The 23,910-nt window shown below is 34.5% G+C and overlaps 1 protein-coding gene across 3 annotated transcripts in view; it reads right to left on the reverse strand.

Moving 5' to 3' along the window:
* PRKD1 (protein kinase D1) overlaps positions 1-23,910 on the reverse strand; it is a 301,199-nt gene that overhangs the window by 65,432 nt on the left and 211,857 nt on the right. Inside the window, exons 3-5 of one of the 3 annotated variants that reach the window (XM_063090384.1) lie at positions 18,415-18,546; positions 16,907-17,033; positions 7,009-7,028 (exon numbers count right to left, since the gene is read on the reverse strand). In XM_063090384.1, coding sequence (XP_062946454.1) covers positions 7,009-7,028; positions 16,907-17,033; positions 18,415-18,546 — 279 coding nt within the window. Of the gene's footprint in view, positions 1-7,008; positions 7,029-8,634; positions 8,659-16,872; positions 17,034-18,414; positions 18,547-23,910 lie in introns of all 3 variants that reach the window. The other 2 variants (XM_063090382.1, XM_063090383.1) reach the window with 2 other exon arrangements.

Below are 23,910 nucleotides of genomic sequence, written 5' to 3' on the forward strand. Positions count from 1 at the left end.
TTTAACTCGTTTTGCAAAGCATCTGTAATATCTTTATACTAACAGTGTTTCATTTGAAATTACTGCCAAAGTTAGAACTCTATGCACTGAACACCTACTTACAGAGACAATGTATCTTACTTTTCTAAAGATCAAATTTGTTTTTTAACCTGGTGTGCTAAATTAACGAGTCCCAAGTTTGGAACATTTCCAGGAAATGATTTCTTAGATTACATTATGGAAACTCCAACTGCCAGAACTTCTTTAAACATTTAACAGGACTCAAACAATTTCCCAACAAGTTATATTACACTTTGCAGTTCAAAATGAGCTTTCTTCATTAGTTAAGCTAGCAAATAGAAGAGAAGAGCAGCATTTACTTGTGGTTTGTTTAGTCACTTATGCAAAAATCAAACATAAGATTTCTTGAGAGATAAAAGTCACTTTACAAAAAAATCTAAGGTTTGAATGAAAAGTTCTGCAGTATTAAAATATTTATGTTTATTAACTAAAATTCATCCCACAGCTCCACATTGTGACTGGATTTTGAGAGACATAAACTCCCCTTAAGTTAAAGAGAAATTGAAAAGTAGAGAATACTTTAGTATACATGTGGACATCTCTTTATGGACCTGTCTCAACAATCAGTTTCAGGAAAGGGCAGTTTCTAAATAACATTCATCTTCTACTAATGGAAAGAAGTGCCTGGTACATGACAAACAATAAGCATTGTTTGACCTGAACACGATGTATGTTTTCAAGAAGTAAATGGATAAGACATTTCAATAGAGATATTTGAAATACAGACTGTACTACAAGACTTTTAAATTTAATGTCACAGAAACTGTAACTCTGACATATTTGCTTTATAGGGTTTCAAAGACAACTAGCTAAGGAAAGTTTTCCACTGCCTTTGTACTCGTACCTCTATTCGTACTTGTGTGCCAGCTCCTCACCCCTACTTCAATACGAAATCTGTACCAGATTCTTCTGCTCTGGAAAGAGAGGGTTACTAAGCTCAAAAACCTGTGGGCTGTTAATACTAACGGGTGGCCCCTGTGTCAGGACTTCAGCAGGGAATGGTGGAGACTATAGTAAATTGGAGAGGACAGGCTCATGTAAAAGGGACGGTCACTGATCAAATACAATTAATAGCTGCCATGTGAGTGTGTAAGTCCAGTGTTGCCAGACCTTTCAGTTTTTGAAAGGAAGCAGGAAATGTTGATGTGTTATGAAATTACTCTATCTAGATGTTGGCAACTCAAAAAAAATAATAAAATGAAACTTTGTGCCAGTCAACTTGTCTGGGGATTAAATCTAGACAATGGGGAGTCTGAGACCTTTGAACTGGACAATCATAGGAAACACTTTTTATGACCTTTATAAGTGCCAAACTCTATTCACTGCTTTTTACATGCATTAATTCTTTTATAACTCATGACCACCAGTATTATGATCCCCATTTCACAAACAAAAAAAAATGAATCACAGACAGGTTAAATCTTTTGCCCAAGATCACACACCTTGTAAGCAGAAGAACTATGAACTCAGGTAGTCTTGCTCCAGATAATGAATGATTCCTTTCTGTTTGGTCCCTCTCCAGCTCTCACATTCCCCAGAAAGTAGCAAGTATTTTCTTCCCCTCATTTAAATCAATGAGGAAGACATAGGAAACAATGAGAATAATCAAATACTAGTACATTCTACATGCCAAAATGCAATGTGAAAATAGCATGAACTCCTTACGTTTGACCTACAGAACACTTTTAACCAGCTTGTCCATGCTCAGAGGACAACATCTGAGTCATGCGTCTTTCTGGAACACAATAACTAGCTGAATAAACAGCTTCTGCTGTATAAGTGTCACTCAGTTGGCTGTCTATTTTCCTATTCAGGTGTCGTTATGATTAAAAGATACTAGCACAATTGTGCAAAAACAGATCTAATCAAATGTTAATCTTTTATTCCAGAAGTTTTAAAATCTAGCATTTTGGACTGTCATTCAAATAACTGTGCAGAATAGCACCTTCACATGGATTTATCTAATTTAACAATTTTCCTGAGACAAATATTACCAGAAGGCCCAATTCAGATGCTACAGGATGTATAAACACCAGTAAGTAATACTCTCTGTGCCCAATGAGTTTACTATCCAGCAGAACCCTGGACACAACACAACAGTTATCATCGATCTTTCTATTTGCTCCTCCCTCTTTCTGATGAATGGTTCCTCATTATTCTTCATATTTCAATTCATATGTCACCTTCTTCAAAAGGCCTCGGGACCACCTAACTTACTGTCCACTCCCACTCCACACTCTGTTACTCTCTGTCACATTATCCTGTCTCTTCCAGGGTCATCACTGCAGCCTGCAACTGTCTTATTTACCTATTTACTTATTGTTTTTTTGTTTTCTTTCTCCAACAGAATATGAGTACATGAGAAGCAGATCTAGACGATTTTATTCAACACTGAATCATCAACTTCTGGAATACTGTTTCACAAAGAACAAACGCCAATATATATGAAAGCTCAAGGAAAAGATAAGCCACATCCATGGTGAAGGCCAGGGGTCATTCCAAAAAGGGGTTTCCTTTAGAAAGGGCATTTGCATGAGCCCCAAAGTGAGTCTTAAGTACTATTAGCAATTAAAAATTCTTTCAGGACAACTCAGTCCTCTCAGTCTTTAGAATGCCCAGAGATTTCTTCTATATACTCTGAAACCCACTTATTCTACTTGGAAATGATTAGCTTACCCCACCCATAGTCCTTGCTAGTAAAACACTGCTGTGAATGCTCACTCTGAGGCTGTCTACTTTTTGAAGCAAAGAGAAACAATCATCTGCTTTCAACAACATGTACATATTATATCTCACATGGGAATCAGGGATTTTTCTAGCAGAGAGAAGTTCTTTGGCAACAGACAAATATGAAGACCCCTGAGAAATGGAGTTTGCATAGGAATGAACATGTTTCCAGGCCCTGTAAATCAGTGAGTAGAAGGTAGGGTGATTGGTGAACTTACAATTGTTCTGTGCTATTCTGATTCTACATCCCTTGAACTACCTGCCAAATACCTTAAATATATAGCATGAATAAAAGCTAATCAACACCTTTTCACAACAGTGAAAAGGGAAGCTACTGGGCAGGGGAAAAAAAGCATGCCCCTGCTTAGTGGTGACAGATGCTGTATTTTACAGTGGAGAATCCATTTCTTAATGTTTGTAGCAATTTGTGAAAGTTTTCAAAGTAATGATATATATAATCTGATTAAAAATACAAGGTAATCTAGATATGCTGAATGCCAAAGTAGTCTTGGTAGTTACATTAACTTTTATATTGCCTCACTCTTTTTCAGTAAACAGAAATGAAAGGTAAAGGAACCTTACTATTTTCTTAAGTGATCTTCCCTTTGTGAGAAAGCACCAGAACTGTTCCAGGATTGTTGCAAATTACATGCACTGTTCTTTCAAAATGTCAGTTACTAACATCCTACAAATCTGTGTGTTTCTGGAGGAAAGGGGAAACATAATATAAGTAGGATTACCTCTCTTTTTATCGAAGGCAGTGCAAACTTAATGCCATGCACTCTAAATTCATAAAGTAGAAAAGGGGCATTTCTACTGAGGAAGAAAATTACTGCATGTCAAAAACTTCTGCTCTGGGGCTTTAAGTGTCAGACTTGATCTACATGTAGAAAGTGAACTGGAGGGTAAACGGATAATGTGGGAAAATCAAAGAAAGCAACTTTTTTTCCTTTTTAAAAAAAACTTTAACTTATCAATATACAATGTAGTTGACTTTCATGTCCCTTCACCAGTTCCTCTTAGGGACATTCATTCCCACAGTTTTTGACCTTGTCTAAACAGACAAAGGCCTGGCCTGGGTTTATTAGCTCATTGGAAAGGTGAATGAAATAATCAGGAAAGAGACTGTCCCACTGATTACTGCCAGGGAGACACCAAGGATAAGCTGGGAAAATATGCCATCAACACAAAAGTTAAAAGCTTCTCCACTCAGAAGTGCTCCGTAAGGATAATTTATAGTATTTTATAGAATCTTAGCCTATAACAATCAATGGTGAACAGGTAGCACTCTGTATATGTGTGTGTGTGTGTGTGTGTGTGTGTGTGTGTGTGTGTGTGTGTGTGTGTACGCGTGCACACATGGTTCTGAAACAATACAGCAGGAACAGAGGCTAGATTTTAATTCAACTCAATTTTTAAAAAAGATAAGGGACTTCCCCTCCCCCAAAGCTTTGGATTTAAAAAATACAGTAAAGCATAAACTCATTGAAATTATATCACTCAGCCATATTCTCAGCATATGGTTACAGACAAATAGATACCACCAAAAATTGGGCTATTTAGAAAAAGAGGCATATTTAGTCATAACTTCTGGATATTGTCACATCTTGAATTACAATACATTTTATTCTCAAAATGGCAATACACTCACTCTTCTTGAGAAGGGAAGAATTCACCAGATCAAATTGAACCAAATATCAGAAAACTATATCTAATGAATCAAGTAAAATAATGTAAATAGTAATTCTGAAAACACAAATAAATATTTTGGAAGCTGAATTATGTCTAGTTCTAGAAATCTAATTTATAGTACCAATTTCAATTTTTCACTCTGCTTTCTCCTCATTATTATTCATCCGTACAAATCTTTTTTTTTTTTTCTGGGTAGGCACATTCATGAGGACACATAAGCTCTCAAAGTGAACATGAATAATCTTTTTTTCATAGAACTCAACTAGGAGATCAGTAGTAATAAGTGGTCAGGAGTTAAAGGAGAAGAGACTTAAATCTGGCCAGGCCTGACAAGACAGCAGATGGACACAGGTGGCTTCTAAGTAAATGCCTGTTACTGGTAGCCATGGAGGGCTCTGTTTTGTGTCTTGTGGGAGTGTAGGAGGTCATGGCGTCTAGCTTGAAATATGTGCAGGCCCTTGAGAGCCTTTATTAAAGATGCAGTTGTTCCTGCAACCTACATATTTGTAGGTGTGGGTGAGTGGTATAGGATGCCCCGTCTCCCAGTGGGGTTCATGAAGAACTGTCCTGTAGTGTTCATATTTATACTAATGCATCTGCAAGTTTCTGTTCAGAGCATTAATTAATAATGTACATATATCAAAGTAGGCCTCACAATCTTATTAATTTTACTGAAGGGTTCCTTCCACACAAACTCACCACTGCACATACTCTTCTGACTCTTAAGAGACAGGGAAGTGCTGGTTAAAGAACTCTTGGACATCTTTCCTCACTGAAAGTGTACATATCCAGGTTTGAATTTGGAAAACTAGTTTATATAATCATCAAAAGAAATCTTACAATATCTAGCAAATGTACTACGTGGATGTCATCATGATGGATGTTTAAACGAAAAATGACTTTTTAATTCAGATAAATCACCAGGATTCCTGGAACTCCAGAACACAAGCGTAACAGTCTCTACTTCTAGATAGATTTTTGCTACATTGGAAATATCCTGGAAAATATTCATTTGGGCAGAAAATATAATCATAGTTTCATTCAAGATTAGAAAAAGCTTTTTTGTCATTATTTGCTCTTTTGAAGAGAATCTAATTTGACTATTATAAAGAGTATCAGGATCATATCCAATTATAAATAGATAACACAACACTGGTATTCTCCTCTTCACTTTTATTTTTTAATAAATAAAAACAGTAACTTGATGAGTCATTTTGTGGGGAGATTTTCTAGGAAAGTATAAAGCCAAGAGCTCCTTTTAGTACACTGCTTGTCTTGATTAAATGTGAGTCAGTAGACCTTTATGAAAATAACAGCAGTTTATAGCAAATTGTTATTTAGAAAATATGCACCCTCACATAAAAAATGAAACTGAATAGTGTCTTAATTTCATCAAAACCAAAAGATGCAAAAGTTGAGAATATGAAATGGTCAAACACAAAGAAAGCTTTTGAATGAGCCATTTACTTCCTAATAATTTCTTTAAGGCAGTCTGAATGTTAAGGATAACCAAAAAGATTAGGCTAGTAGTATTTAATTCCACCAAAAATAACTTTTCAAAGAGACCCTTAACCTCAAAGCTATATTAGCAGATGTTTCCTTAAAGACATTTGAAAACATTTAAAATAACTTTGGTAAAGTTTTTTAATTTTTTAAAATCCCATAAAGCCTAACATTTTTTAAAAAATTGTGTCATTAATTATATCTTCTGGTCACCAGGTCACTCAGTGTCTTAAATTCTGCTTCGTTTTTTACCTTGACTTTAGCTCTTTTACTTCAAGAAAAGATCGTTCTCTTCAATCATTTCACAAGAATATTATGTTTAATCTTCCCACATTGATTTATTTTCAACAGTCTATATATAATAACAGAATTAATGGAAATGTCTTCTCTGTTAGAAATCAGTACAGGAAAAGACATCAAAAACATACTCAAAACTGAAAATATATTTCCATCATAGATTAATAGAAGATTACTAACATAATTTATAAAAACTCTAAACAACTAATAAGCAAGTCAACAGAAAAAGAGAAAAGCAATTCACTGTAAGTGAAATACAAATGGCCAATAAGTGAATGAAAAGCTGTTTGTCCTCTTCAGTAAAAAAAAAGGGAAATGGAAACTGTCACATACTATTGCCAGTGGAATTGAAGAACTATTTGTCAGAAAAGGTATATAACTCATTTGGCCTCTAAGAATATAACCTACTAACTCACTTAACAAACTTTTATTGAAACCTACTAATACTCTTACAAATGTGCAAAAAATAATTCAAGAATGCTTATTCCAGCATTGTTTAAAATTGAAAAATGGAAGCAATCTAGTCAATAGGAGAGATGAAGTAAATTACTATATATCATTACAATGTGATACCAGGAAGCTTTCACAAAGACATACACTACATTTATTTGTTGGCATATTGTCTGTCTATGCAAGCTCAATGAGGACAGAGAATTTACATATTTTTGTGTACTTCTGTACCTTAGGGTTACAAACCTGAAAGTGCAAATTGACCAAGACATGCTGAACATGCAGTAATGGCCAGGCTTCTATAACAATTCTGCTACCTGCACAACTGCCTCTAAAACCTTTCTCTAAGAAAATTTGGTTAAATTTTATCCATCATTTTCTTGTAAGACATTTACAAAGGGAAAAAAAGTCTGTTACCTGTTTGACAAACTAGATATAAACAAAGTTCATGAAAAATAGCCTATGCAGAAAGTGCATCTTATTTCCATCAGGAACTATCCTGTGAAGGCCTTTAATTTGCACAACTTCCACAGAAGATCAGAGTATTCTTCAATCCTCCTTTGCGCAATCTGTTCCCAATTGCAATGTGGGAGAAGGAAGTGAAAAATGCTTCCTGTTCTTCTTTGGCTTCATGCCCAAAGGATTATTTGAAGGGAAAGATACTAATATACATTTATAATTATGCCTGAAAGGCATTTAAAATTACAAAATTAATCTAAAAGAATATAAAAATTACATTTCCTTAGCTTTCACAGTGGACTTTTCTAAGTAGGGCACTTTTCCAATAGGGACAATTTTCCAAAAATAGGAATTTACTATTATTGAAGTAGATTTCTCCATTTTACATCTTATGAATCAGAAATCTTGATTCATCAATTTTATTTAACACGGTATATGTTCTGGGTGTGTTTTCATCAGCTTCTTTTGTTAGAGTTACCTTAATGAGACCATCTTAGAATGAACACTAATAGTGGCACTTGAAATTTATATTCTCAGGAGGGAAAATAGCAGTATGTCAACCCTCAATTGGCCAAAGGTACAGAAATAAGGGAAACTAAACATTATTAACTCAACTGGTGAAAACAAGTCATCATAAGAAGATCACTGTTGTATGCTCTGCTTCAACACTTGACCTAAATGCCTCTCCCTCACATTCAGGTTATTAATTGCTTAAGATAGAAGAAAGACCAATTTGGAGGGGGAAGTTCATTAAAGCTTTTTTGAAGGAAATTTGTGGCTTTTCCATATTTAATTTCTGCTTGGATTGATAGCTTTATGTTTCCACTTGCATACCATCTTTTAAAAAATAATTAGTAGAATGTGATAATATAGAAGGACTGAAAGATTCTGTCTCGAAAAAGAAACTAAGTTTAGAAACTGTAACAAGCAGTTATATTCATCTTCAGGCATTCTTTGTTTTGCTCCTTACCATGCATATTGGGATGGTGTCCTTACTTTACATGGTTCTGTGGTACCTGGGATCAGGACATGGTTCCAGTATGCATGAGTTTCATTTAACATGGTACCACATAAAGTGAGGGCTGATGAGTATTCTGTTTTATCCTCAATGTCTGCTCAGTTTCATAGAAAAGACAACAATGCTATGGAATCAAGTAATAAGAGGGCAAAATTCAGCCTAACAAACCTAATTCTATTACTCTAATGACTACATTACTCTTTGTCTTATTGAGGACTGTGAAAAGTTAAACAATAACAGAAAACAAAACCAATGAAATACTGTGGGCTTTCTGCAGTTCAGTGTGTTAAATGTTGAGCTAAACTCTGACCTGATTATTCTCATAGAGTCAATACACATAATTTTCTGATGCCAATCTAATATTATAATGTTGGCTTGAAAAAAGATGGTGACATACATTCCTAGTGTCAGGTGACATCAGTACCTACCTCAAAGCCAGGACTCACGGGAGACTGAAACATGAAGTTGTAAGAGCAAAAAGCAGGCAAAGATGCAGAATAAAGGGAGAAAAGACAGGAAAACAATGTTATTGGAGAAAAGCAATGCATATCATTCAATAATGCTTCATATAGGTGTTCTTTCAAGAAAAAGCAAAGTGTTATACTCCTCATTAATCTTTGTAGCCACAGAGACAAGTGAGGAAACTACATACAACATTTAAATGGAACTATAGATACTAAGTCAAGACTGCAAAAATGCAGTTTACAGTTGTGAGCCAGTAGAGGTGAAAAAAAAAAAAACTATTTGTCATGGTTTCAGTGATGAAAGATGTTTCTTTAGCCTTGTGGAAAATAAATTATAGTCAAAATGAAGCGTTTTTGACCTTTAAGTGAAAGATTAGATTTTCTTCACAATAATTCCTCCTCTCAATAGGAAAAGAAAGAAAAAGGTCATCAATGTAATCAAAGTTAAATAGTTGTTATCTGCCTGTGGGCAAAAATAAGCTGATGAATAATCAGAATCAGTCAGTGGTTTACAAACCTGGAAAGTCCAAAAGTGTGTTGGAGTTATAATGACAGAAATATGCCTATAGTGCATTCTGTGCTCATTTAAGAGTCTTTGCTGAATATCAAGGTTTTCTGTCTGATTTCATTCAATTTTGAAATATAATTCAAAAGTAGAAAGGTTACTCTGAATTTTTTTTTAAGGAGGAGAATTTAATTTATCAATGAAAAATATAAGGCAAAGCTTGATGAAGTAGTCAACACTTATTTGGTAATTTATATCGAATATGTTTTTCTCTCACACTTTTTTTGGCAGCTCTATCAAACTGAAAACCAAATCAAAACTAAAATATATTTGACTATTTTTCTTCACAAAAGAAATAAATGATTTTTTCCAGGGCTGAATAAAGCACAGCACATTGAGAAAAATCCTATTACTTATTTTCTGAATCTCCATATTCTCATTTGCAAACTACACCTCACCCATTTTGTCAGAGACTTTTGGGAAATTGTGTATATTTAGACTGAGGTTCTGCCAAGATGACTATTATCTAATAATACTTGATACATTTCTGGGTTGATATGAAATATGTGCAGAACTCAGGAGCAGCAATCACTCATTTGAACAGATACAAACATGACTTTTGAGGAAAAATTAAAATGCTGTTTGCTTATACAAACCCATAAGGTACTCTCGTGGGACATTTGCATGCAGTGGTGGCAAAGCTTCCTCTTTGGGTGAAGAAATCAATCAAGTTTCTCAGTTTCCAAAATAAGACATTATCCTTGCCATCTACTCGTATATATCTGATATCCAAAGCTCATGATCTTCTTCCAATTAGTAGCCCTGAATACCTTTACTGTGGGCTATAATCAGAATTCAACTTAAGTTGAGTGCTCATCATATTTGAAGATGGCCTATGTGACGTGCATTAATTCACTGATTCTTCTAAGTTATCATTTCCTAATGTGCATGTTTTTTCCCATAAGATATTCATGGGTTTTATGGAAAAAAAAGATTCCATATTTGAGTCAGTTTAAGAACATTAGTTTCATTATTACAAGACTTCTTATCCTTAATAGACCCTATTTATGCCTAATAACTACTTTGATATTCAATACTTGAATGGATCAAGAAGCATTTCCCAACCCTAATTGAGAAAGTTTTGGGGTTTTTTCCAGAATATTTTATGAGATCATTACTTTGAAGAAAAATTTGGGGAAATACACAGACAGCGCTACCATTTTATCTTGCTATCAAGTTAGAATCACTAGAAACGCCCATAGATCACCAAGGAAAAGACAGCTACCTATTCCGCTGTCAGTTAATTGTAATATTAAACCACAGATTTGTTTTTGTTTTGTTTTCCCTTGAAGGAAGCTCATGTGAATTACATTTCTGCATCTGTGGTAAAAAGTGATTGTAGAAAACAATGTCTATTATGCAAATGAATACTACGTGTCCCAGAAGGATGCGGCACCTTACTTTTAATTTAGCACCCAAAGAATTTGTTTCCTATTATTGAATAATGTAAATGATATATCCCAATCTCCTTTTACTTGACTGATAGGAATCTCATAACTTAATTTTTAATTATTCAGATATAATATTTCATTCTTTTCTCACATGACCTGTGATGAAGAACCTCACTGACTTTACAACTTGCTATTTACGTTGCTATTGCTATTATTTTTTCAAAATATTTTTATTGGGGTATAATTTATATTAAATTGTACGAAATTCTAGGTGGAGCTTGATGAGGTTTTTTTTTGCAAGTATATACACCCATGTAACCTCTATCCAGATCAAGATATAGAATATTTCCAGCATCGGAGAAGGCTCACTTCTGCTCCCTCCCAATTAGCGCCCCACTAAGCGAAACCATTATTCTGACATATCTCACCATAAATTGTTTTTGCTTGATTAAACTTCACACACTGGATTTATAAGTATATATTCTTCTGTGCCTAATTCCATTCTTTAAATATTATTTTGTGATATTTATCCATCTTGTTGAGTGAATCAATAGCTCATTAATTACATTGCTATATCATTCACACGTTTTACTGTACAACTACACCATTATTTGTCTCTAGTTTTTAGCTAGTATGAATTAAAAACATTAATAACATGCTGGTAACATATCTTTATGTGTACATCTCTACACTTTTCTGTGGAATATATACCTAGAAGCAGAACTGCTGAGTCACATGATATGCATATGTTCAGCTTTAGAAGATAACTGCCAACCAGTTTTCCACAGGTGTTGAGCCAATTTACATTCCCAGTTGTAGTGTATACGAGTTCCAGTTGCTCAGTATCTTCACCAACACTTGTTATTGTCAGGTTTTCCTTTAATGTTAGACATTCTGCTGCAGATATATCTCACTGCACACTTTAAGCTCCTTGCTAACTAATGATGTTAAGCACATGTTTTCACGTTTACTATCCTCTTTCATAAAGAGCTGTTTTAAGTATTTTGCTATATCTTAAATGGGGTGGTCTGTTTTCTAACTTCTTAAAGTGTTCTTTATATACTCTGGATAGGAGTTCTTTATATGATATGTGTGTCTGTGTGTGTGTGTGTGTGTGTGTGTGTATGTGTGTGTGTGTGTGTTTGTGTGTGTGTGGGTGGGTGGGTGGGTGGGTGTGTGTATTGAAAATGTCTTCTCCAACTCTGTGACTTGCTTTTTCTTCTCTTTTAGTATATATTTTGATGAAAATAATTTATTTTAATGATGCCAAATTTATCAATCTTTTTCCTTTGCCATCAGTGATTTGAGTAGTACTGTTTAAAGAAGCTTTTCCTACTGAAAGTTCTTATATTCTTCTATGTTATCTCCTAGAAGCTCCCAGTCTACTTAGAATTGAGTTTGTATAAGGTAAGGTCAAGATTCATATTTTCCACATAGATATCCAATTAGGGCCAGAAATATTTGTTAAAAAGACCATCCTCTACTCATAGCAATTTTATCCTTGTCATAAGTCAGTTGACCTGTATATGTGAGAAGTTTCTGAACTCTATTCTATTTCATTGGTCTATTTTTTTGTCCTAGTGTAAAACCACATTGTTAACATTTAATACTTCATACTTATACCTTCTGTAACACTACCATGTCTTAACTGTGGATTTATAATATGGTTGGCAATTCTCCAGTTGTTCTACATCAGAGGTTCTCAGTCCCTGCACTACAGACATTTTGAGCCAAATACCTCATTCTGGGAGGCTGCCTTGTGCATTGACCTCTCTGTGATTGGTCCCTCACATCCTGATTGACTCGGTTGTTCCTGGATGCCTCCAAATAATGTTTTGTTCTGTTTTGTCATATTTTATTCATATTTTATAATTGTCCCTCATAAGAGACTTGATCTAATACAAGCTTCTCCTTCATAATCTAGGAGCAGAAGTTCTAGATCAGATTATTAACTTTTTGCCTAAGACTAAGTCTCACAGAACATGGTTACAATTGACTTTGACTTCCTAAATACCACAAAACACATGTAAATAAAAATAAAAAGATAAGTAAATTATAACAAAATGATAGGATAATTTAATCCTGACTTCTGCAATTGTCTTAAAGTCTGTGAAATTGATACAATCTTCATAAGTACACTAATATATAATGATACAATATTTTAGTATGTGTCCTACTTAAGGATCAACTAAGTTTTTCTTCTGTTTCCTTCTAAGACTGGTGATGGTCTACAAAAGAAATATACCTCACAGAGCTCTCTTTCCATAAATTGACTACATTTTGGATTTTCTTGAAAGAGGGACTGCTTTATGGTTAGCATAATGGATATAGTTTACTGCCAAAGTTGATGACAGAGAAAGCCTTGTCATAAGATCTATGCTGTTATAATTATTTTCTATCTTAGCAGCATTATAGAAATCTGACCTTAAATTTATGTGCCAAAATTGATAAATTAATAGAATTACCAATGTCTTAATCTGTATCTGAAATAGGGATTTTTACAGTCAAAACAGGAAATCAATTATGAAAAAGAAAATATAATGTTCTTATATTTGAGAGAAAATTTATACACTAATCATGGAAGAGTTGCAAAATGGGTGGTCTAGTGGCATTAATGAGCAATGCCATCTTTACATAGGTCATCACTCTTTTCAGAAACAGAAAATATTCTCTATTGTATACAGAAAAAAAGGTTTTACTATTATAGCCATATTATCGCCTCTTACTAGGCATTCACTATAATTTTTAAACCATAGTTAACTGGCCTTTAAGTCTTGTCTAAGGTAGAAAAGGGACACGTTCGTTGCACTCCAAGCAAGCATGCCTGGGTAGAGCAGGGTGGTTTTGTCCCTGCATAAAATAGCCAAGGCATAAACGGGAACAAAAGCAACAGGGAAATATGTGTCCTTCTCAAGGTAGACCAATTTTCCTACTGCTACTTTCTCAGGGACTGGATAAAAAAAGAGATATGATGCAAGCACCTGACAAAAGCACAAAGGGCTTTGGTACATGTAAAACATGATTTTAAGAGCCAGTGCATCAAACAGTGTCACATGATTTCTAAAGGCATTTCTCATTTAACGTTTGCCTGTAAGGGCTTTTTTTTTTTTTTGGCAGCTGGCTGGTACAGAGATCCAAATCCTTGACCTTGGTATTAGCACCATGCTCTACCAGTGAGCTAATTGGCCAGCCCACGAAGGGCATTCTATGCAAGGTTATAAAAGCTTATGATACCAATAATTTCAGATTATCTATTATACTGATATTTTCTCACATCATAAATATCTGACTTAATCACAATTTTTCAAGCATTTTTGACAGACACGGTTAAAATCTGATGTTAAAAAAATTTTTTTAAATGAATTTTTTAAGCATTCTACTACAAAAATATTTCATTCAGCAATAAAGCACTAACAACATTTTATGTAAAATATAGCTTGTAATCAAGTAATTCAAAGAATTATTTAATTTGGTTAAATAAAGCAATTAAGTAATTTGGTTTAAAACACAAAAATCTGTATTAAATTATAGTTATGTAACCTGAATTATATTTATATACAAATTACATATACAGTCATGCACTATATAACAATGTTTTGAACAACTACAAACTGCATATAAGATGTTGGTCCCCTAAGATTATAATTCCATATTTTTACTCTTTCTTTTCCATATTTAGATTCACAAATTCTAGCCATTGTGTTGCAGTTGTCTCCAGTATTCAGTACAGTAACATGCTGTACAGGTTTGTAGCCTCGAAGCCATAGGCTATACCATACAGCCTAGGCCTGTTGTACCCTATATCATCTAGGTTTGTGTAATAAGTACACTGAATGATGTTCTCACAATGAACAAATTGCCTATCCCTATCGTTAAAAAATGCATGATCATATTTATATTTATCCATACATGAGGATATTTCAAAAAATTCATGAAAAAATGGAATTAAAAGGTAATGCTCATTTTTCCACGAACTTTTTGAAATACTCTCGTACGCATACATATAATAACTTGAATAAATTAATTAATTTTTACTTATGAAACCTAAATCATATATATGTGATGTTTTGAAGTACATACACACACATATATATCCACATATATCTGTATATGTACATATAAGAGTACATCAAGAAGTTTGTGGAAAAATAGAACTGAAAGATTGTATAAACCTATTCACAAACTTTTTGAAGTACCCTTGTATTATATAAAATTGAGACAGGGTAAAAAAGAAGTAATCTTTAGCATTAATTATGTAGATTCTAAACTATTCTAATGACAAATGACTTTAGAGCTTTATATTTCTTTTGAGGTGTTAAACAATTTTTAAAAAGCTTTTCCTCCTAAAACTAAAAACAAGACACAACTGATTTACAGTTTTGTTTCTAAAAATTACTTTTAAGATAATAAATATTATTACAAATATTATGACTCTCATCGACTATACTTAAAAGCAAGAGTAACTGCTGTAACTTAAAAAATCACTACTTGAAAAATTTAAACTCAATCAAAGAACTTCTGAGCTGGGAAGGTGAGATGAGAGTTATTTTAAAAAATAAATAAATTTTGATTTAAGCACCTTTCAATAAGAAAATCACTAATTCCAATTAACAGAACTTTATGGAATAATATATAATCACACACGGTACATTCTGAATAGTTATAAAAATATAATATATTCTTCAAGTTATTGGTGGGATTTAGTATTGCCTCCCCACAATAGGTCCTTCTAAAGAAGGACTGAAAACACAAGAAACCCCTAAAGAAAGGCCTGTGAAGACAAGTACGGAATTTTCCTGTGTATCGATTGAGCATTCATTTGAGTTATATGCCTGGTTGATGCTGTAAAAAAATTAGGGGATATACCACACAACAGCAGCTTCTACAATATATATCCCCTTCCTGGTTTTACATTAAATGCTTAGAAACTAATAAATAACTATTAAGTAAGAAACTATTAAAGAAGGATGCCTTCCTTCTTCATGAAGATACTTCACCTCAAGGAGAATTTCAAAACTAGTTTTCTGGACACTATATGATTTTATCAGGCAATACCAATTTAGAGACGTATATGTACTTCAAAGAAATGTAAAATAATTCCTTTTTAGGAAATGCAAGCAGAGTTTTTCATTCAAACAATGACATGGCTGAGTTCTCATTTCACCCAAACAACAACAAAAAAATTATCAGTGATGAGATATTTTCATAGCATTTGTATGTATTCCTGGGTTTCAATCAGATTTAGGAATATCTGTGAAGAAATTTTAATACTCAGTATCTATAATTTGAATACATTAAATCTTTGAAACATAAAACAAACAAAAAAAAAATCTGGGTATATAAAGTTCATAATAAAATAGTTTCCAAACAATGAATTAATACAACTTCTCACAGCTGTTTCCAAAAGTCATCGCTCTTGCCCCCTTCCACTCCAGTACGGATTTATTCAACCTAAATATTTTAATTTTTTTAAATTATTTTTCTCTAACTGATTTTTACAATAGCTGGATTATAAAGAGTCCTTCTAATATCTCTTAGGGGGTGGAGGGAGTAAATATGGGAAATTTAAAGCCTCAAACCATTAGCCTGTTTCTTAGAGTAATGTTTTTATTTTAAAAAATTCACATAATTACCATGTTTTTATTTTGTTCTGAATGTTTGGAAAATCAAATTTTAACTTTCTGAACAAAGCATTTTTAAGCCATACCCATAAGATATATATTTTAGAGCTAATAGGAATATTTAAAGTATTAAGTGCTGTTTTCCTCACGGGGTTTGTCAGTATCTGACATTAAACCTATATATATGTCCGTAACACCAAGCAATAAAAGACTTTCATATTTTCATAAAAGTGAGCTTCAAATTTTCTCCCAAAATAAATATTCAGCTATGCCACTAATTACTTTAATAATCTTTGGAGAACATCTTTTATCTCTGGTATCCAAATTTTGACTAACTATGTTTTGCAACATTAACACATTAGTTTGTGCTGCTCTGGCCCTATGACCACGATGAAACCTCACATATTTTATAATATCACTAAGTTTAGAGACAAAAGCAAACTCAAAGCTGTTGGATATTCAACGAAGCATTGACCAACCTACAGCACAGGCTTTGAAGAAACAGTCATTAACACCCTAGCTATGTCTCCCTCCCAGCAGCAAACTGTCTTGAATTGACACTGTTATCACATCGTCCCACAGATTTCTCATGTAAAAGGGGAAATAGATAAACAGGAGGCCATACCAAAAGGGGCTCGTCAGGGGCACTGGTGGAGAGCTCAGCAGATGACGTGCGGACGGTGCTGAGCCCAGTGAGGGAAACATTCGAGAGCCTTCTCCGCCTCACCCCACTGCAATTGTTGGGGATTTTAAATGCACACCTCTTATGGTAATTCAGACCGCATCCTGGAAAGAGAAAATAACAATAACTTTGCTTCAACCATAAGTTAAAAGCTATTCCAGTATTAATTATAAATTATGAATTTTTAAAATAGTGCTGCTTCCATTTTTCTTGAGGCTATTTGGAAATTCAAATTTTCTTTTGAGCTTTCTCTGACTTTTATTTTTTCCAATTTGTAAAGGGGTTTTGAATTCTGATTTTATTGGACAAACTCAGCAAGTTCTCTGATTACCACTTTTAAAAATGTTTGGTGATATAATAGACTTGGGCTTTGAGGGATCTAGCAACAAAACACCAAATAGATGATCTGAGCCACTTTTAGCTGCCACAAGTTCTAATGTGAGTGGACACATATGGGAAAATGAATTACAGTGCATCACAATTTCTGGACTACATTGATTTGAATCCTGGCTCCTCAACTTGTTTGTCTACATGGCCTTAAACAAATTATTTCACCTCAGTTGTCTGTAAAATGGGGATAATAAGTAGCTTGTAGTGTTATTAAGAAAATCATAGGTTAAATACCTCAGGTGCTGGTTTTCACATCATAGATGATGGATAATTGGAAGAAGATTCCCCACTAAGGAAAGTATTTTCCTTTCACTATTTCTGCTATTCATATTCCCCATGCAGCTGGAGTTCACAACTCAGAATTTCTCCATATGTCATACAGCAGGCCAGACAAATTTTCTTAAAACAATACTTTAGGCAGAGTTTTTTCTAGATCACTGTCTCCTAACTTCCCTCCTCACAGGGAGAAATTCAAAAATTGTGATTAGTGCATTTATAAGTCACATCATAAATGCTTGGTCATATTGGCCAAAATTCCAATAGCTCTATTCCCCTGAATCTAAAGAGAATAGGGTATGACTTCATAAGTTTTTAAGATTATATTATGGTGTTCTAATATCTTGAGTTGTGCAGTTCAAGGAGTTCTTTCCACAGTCTATGATAAACTACAGTACAGGCATAGAAACGCAGGTCCAAGTTCCAGCCTGGTACTCAATAGCTGATTGACCTTGGGTGATAGGATGAATCTCTTCAATCTCTGCTCATTTCAACAAACACTTATTGAATACCTACTATTCCAACTTCTGGCTTACTTAAGATGCAAATTTTATTTTTAGTCTATTGCTAATATATCAACCTGATATAGGGGAGAAATGTATCTACACGATACATGGCAAAAGATGTGAGAAATAGGGTTCCCAGCTCAGAGCAAGTATGTTAAAGACAGGAAATTTAAAGGATTGTACAGAACAGAATCCATGCACTCAAAAAATGCCTGGAAGATATTTCTGAGGAAAAGACACTGTCATGGATGGCACGACATAAGCAGATATCTCCAGCACACATTCAACTCGGTGTGGGGAGAAAATGACTCACCTTCACATTTCAGGCCTTGGCGCACCAGCCCCCACAGCATTTCTCCACAGTGATCACAGAAGGCTGGAGCTCTGTATGAATGAACAAAGAGAGTGTGGGGACGAATCTGAAAGTCTTCAAAGGTGGCAGAAGCTGTAAAAATAGTAATTTTGGAGGATAAGTTGAATATGAACAGTAAGTATGCGAGATAATAAATACCCAAGCATGGATATCACTCTAGGCAAAGTCAGAGAAGATGCAACACAGCTTGCATTTTCAGCTATCAGACTTTACTCTTCCTAGCCGTGGTTTCACAAGTAGTGGCAGAGGAACCCTCTTCTTCTCCCTTCCTGCTTGGCAGAGTTTCAGGCCACTTTGAAGACAGTCAAAATGCCAGAAGAAAGCATGAATGAAAGGATAAGTCATCCCAATGTACAAATACCTGATGTTACTTAAACATATTTTGCTTTTTCTCTTCCATAAATGAACTGGAATGGTATTCAAAGTATTAATGAAAAGCAAAAGTTGATGAGTTGAATTCAGACAGATCTGAAAATAGTGTACTTGAGTATGATCATGAAGAGAAGGGTATCAGAAGGCAGGATCCAACTGAAAGACAAATAAGAAATCTGAGCAGCCTCTTCTTGAAGGCATAGAGCTGTTTGAAGCCTTGGGCAATACAGCCAAGTATTTAAACCATGACATATAAATAACCATGCAGCCCCTTCGTCAACACAAACAGAAGAATTTAATACATACGCCACTGAATTGAAGTCACCTCTGAGAAATATGCCTTAGCAAACCATATTCATGCTGTAGGTTACTTTTAGTTATTGCTTATTGTTGCTTATTCTATATGGTATTCATTCAGAATATTAAAACCCATTTTTAAAAATTATACTCTTCTACATAGTATTTTGATTATGTTGTAAAAATGGTTCATGCTTTTTTTCATTTTATTGTTCAAATCAAGAAATAGAAAGGTATAAAGAACCAAAAGTGAAAGATCAGCCCCTGTCTTAAAGTTCTAAAGATAGGAGTAGATCTCTGCAGACCTATCTGCTTGCAGAAGCCTGATGTTGAGGCTGCACAGGAGAGTATCCAGAGTCTGTCCTGGCAGTCAGAAGAGATGGGGGATGCTTTGCCACTACCTTAGTATCAGCTCACTTACGCATCATGAGCCTCAGTTTCTCAAACCCAGAAAGAGAAGGTTTGGCTGATGATTACTTCTACAAACGCTTAAAGATTTTTTTTTTCATTATACATACATGTGGGGTACAACGTTGCTTTTCAATAATTGTGCAGAATGTGGGTGGTGGTTAGATCAGTATAAATAGCTTATTCATCATTACAATACGTAATCATTCTTTGTGTCCATCAACCAGTTCCTCATTAACCCCCTTCCCCTATTCCACCTCTAGTTTTCTAAAAATTCAACATATTACTGTCCTTGTTGTTTCTTTCATTCTTTCTCTGTCTCTCTTTATTGTTCATTTGTTTATTTATGGATTCAGTTCCCAGTTATGAGTGAGAACATATGGTATTTCTCTTTCTGTACCTGGGTTGTTTCACTTAGAATAATTTTCTCCGGGCTCATCCATGTTGCTGCAAAAGGTAGAATCTCATTCTTTTTTATGGCTGAGTAGTATTCCATTGTGTATATATACCACAAACCTTTAAAGTTTAAACTTCCACTGATATAAAAACAGAACCACCTACACTTGATTTCAGAAGATTTTATTCAAAGAGAATTTGGGGAAATATTTAGACCTTGCATATATCTTTCTATTCTGCCTTCTTTTCCCTTCCTCCTCAATTGAAATAAGGTTGGAGAAATGCATATTATGCTTCCCACTTCAAGATTCACAATATTATGGTCAATGCTTATTCTAAGTAAATCAGTAAAAAGGTGTGATTTGGGTACCAACCATCTACTTTGGTGGTTCAGTCAAAATGTATCTAATTTGCATAATGCTAAATCCTCTTTAAAATTGGTCTCATACACATGTACAAAATTTGTTTTTATAATGTCAAAGAAAACAGTTAAGGAAAATACTTTGTGCCAATCACTAACTCCTACTTTCTTTCCCCACTCCCAACGTCACTCCTCAGGACCAAACAACTATGACAATAGTATGACAGCAATTAGTTGAATAATTACTGCAGTTTTCAAAATAAAGAACACTAGAATTTGACAATACAAATACCAAGCTGCTTTCAGACATTTTTGGAACTAATCAGGAAAAATATAAACAACTAAACTAAAGATTTTTAATGACACCCCCCACCCCAATTTATGTCAGGTAAATTTGTTCATTTTTTTAAGGGGATTAACATTCATAAGCAGTCAGCACCCTTGACTTATGCTTAAATGCCATATTTCTAAAGTTCAATTTTAATATTCTCCCATTAATTTTAGAATAATTAAGTACATTTTTTTTGTATAAAACTACTAAGGGTGGTGAGGTTTTCCATCCATTTGAAATCAAAGCACAACATCTATTCATTATGAATTTACCTGTTCTGCACCCTGGGGGAAATCAGCATTAGACAAGTGAATGCATGCCGCCTCGCCTAATCACAAAATTGCTCTTCAGAGATAATCACTTAGCACAGGAAAACAAAGTGAATGCTGTAATTCCATTTCATTTAAGTTTTGGAACTGAAATGGACAGATAAGAATAGGAATATTAAAGCGTCTAGAGATTCCAAGAAGAGAACAATGTGCTATCTGTCAGTCTGTCATAATCAATCAGCCAACCTAAATTAAAACCATAAGACAGGGAAACAAACTAAACACAATGGGCCCCTTATACTGATATTTGTGTCTCTTTGATTTGCTCTATTCACAGTCTATTGTTATACTCCAATGTGCAGGAGTGGAGAAAATGACATGCTTTCTTTCGTCATTGAGCATTTGAAACAGGTAATTGAGCCAAAAACCCTAAGATAATCCGTAGTTTTTTAAGGTTCATTATAAATTGTTGTACAAAATACAGCCAACTGTTTGGTTAGCAGTACAGAAGAAATGAGGCTGCTGACACAAAATAAATATTCTTTGGAGGTCAAAATTATTTGCATAATAAAATAAAATAATGTCAGATCTTCCAAGATTTTCAGTAATTTTTTTTTACTGGTAATTTTGGTGATTTTGGCAATTTTGGAGAAGCATAAACTCTTGTGGCTATGACAAGTTGAGATTAATAAAATAGAAGAAATGCTTAACACATTGCAAGCATCATCTCATTCATTTTTTCACAAGCAATGTATAAGATAGATATTATTGTCATCCCTCTATTACAGATGAGAAAGCTGAGACTCAAAAATTAAGGAGCCCAACTAGGTTACACAGGATCTGAACTCAGGCAGTCCTGACCCCAGACCATGCACACACTCTCAGCTACTGTAACTCAATTTGTATTTCTTTGACCATTAACACACTATGGATTATAGGCTGTACATTTATTTCATGTAACATTAGTAAATATGTTTAATACTGCAATTAAATATAGAACATCCCCCATTGTAACATGCATTCTTATCTCAGAGATGCAAAAAATGTCAGGAAAATAACTTCATAGAATATAAAATGAAATTAATTCAGTTCATGATAAAAAAATTCTTTCGATATGCTTTCTGCATGGACTCCCTGTTATGAAATCCCTCCCCTCCAAACAAATTGGAGTTAGGAACAATAACTTGTTTTTGAATTTTTACAAAAATCAAAAGTAATGCATAGCTAACAGCCAACTAGAGTTTGGTGTCCACACGATAACCAGGGTCATCACACTGAATTGATAAGTCTGGCCCAAGCAAAACATTTTGAAGCTTTTAAAAGCCATGAAGATTTGTTGTTAGAAAATTTATGTTTCCTTATCTTCTGGAATATTAAAAATAGCTTCTGGATACAACTATCCCCACAAAATCACATACTCACCAATTTTAAATAACCTCTTACCATTCATCTATACACACACATAACAGACATACGTAAAAGATCCTCTGTTGCATGAGAGCTTTCATTGGTGAATGATCATTACTCATCATCAGTTTATTGCATTTGTGAATATCTCAAATTACTACAAAGTTCTTTATATTGATCCCCCAATACTCCTCTGTAACTTCTAGTTAGTGGTCACAGTTCTAAAAGCAAGCCTTTCAAACTAAGACATTTTCATGTCTTTAAGTCAGCTCATGTAGGCCAAGCAGTCCTAACAGCTTCAAGAATATCATTGATTTACATCATGTTTTAATAATATATCCAGAAACTACTTTGTAATACAGTATGTGTTGGAAATAGAAAAATGACCAAGAAATAGTATCTGTTGTCAAGGGTTCAAAGTTAAAATGAAGATGACAGACCCATAAACACTCATAATACAAAACACAGGGGTAGCAACACAAAAGAAAGATGGCTAAGTCTGCCTGGGTCTGTCAGGGAAAGCTTCATACAGAAGGGACAGAATCTTAAAGGATAAACAGTATTTTGCAAAGCAGCGAATGAGATAAAAGAGGAATCATTTTTATATCGTGTTGCTTTGCCTCCCATGGATTTGTCACTCCTCTTCCCCTAGGTGATGGAGCCACAAAGGATTGCTCAAAATCCATCTCTTCTGAGCATTGAGAAGCCTCAAAAGAGAGTCATTCCTTCCTTTTGGGAAATTAACCACAAACTGGGGTTCTCACCCTGCACTTATTCTCCAGATCAGGAAGTTACAGGAAAAGAACATGGGTGGGGTTATAGTTTAACAATATAGGCTGGTAACATCAAACAAGCAAAGTGACATTCCATAATGCAATTTGCAAAGGCTTAAGTCGATCCACCAGCAAAAGCTTGATCTTAGCAAACACTGTTTTTCCCTACAGCAATTTCCCAGTATCTTTACATATCAATAAAGTAACTTGTCTGTCCCTGAGCCAGCAACCTTGCTGTGTTACAATTCTTTATCTTACAGCAGAGACTATAGCCTGGGGAAAGTTTCCTGTCTTTTGCAAGATTAACATTTCTACATGTACTTTTAAGAAGTTAGGCTAAACCTGAAACGGCAGGGCTTTGGAGGCCCTGGGAAATACATTCACTTTATAAATATTGGTATACTCCACAATATAGTCTGATTTTATTTAATTATAAATAATTTATAGGGTTGTCTACATATTTCTTTACAATTATTGTGGGTTCTTCACACTTCATCATCTTTGGTGTACTGTCAGGGTAGCCAGCAGAAGTGATTCCAAACTGTCCATGAGGGAGGTGACCGAGAGGTGACAGCAGATCGATTCCATGCTATGGTGGCCCAGATGTGTGATAGGGCACATAAAATGAAGCCTGCACATGTCCGTGACCTCCTCACCACCACTCAATATACACATGCCTACAACCCGAAGCTGACCACATCCCCTGCTTCTCTGCTGGTTCTGGTCTCTTCGAGCAACTTTTGTGTCAGGTTCTCATGATCCTTGCTCAAGTCACTCTCACATTTCACATTTCTGTTATACCTGAAAACATCTAAAGCTGGA

This window comes from Cynocephalus volans, chromosome 3 (assembly GCF_027409185.1).
Source record: "Cynocephalus volans isolate mCynVol1 chromosome 3, mCynVol1.pri, whole genome shotgun sequence".
NCBI lineage: Eukaryota > Metazoa > Chordata > Mammalia > Dermoptera > Cynocephalidae > Cynocephalus > Cynocephalus volans.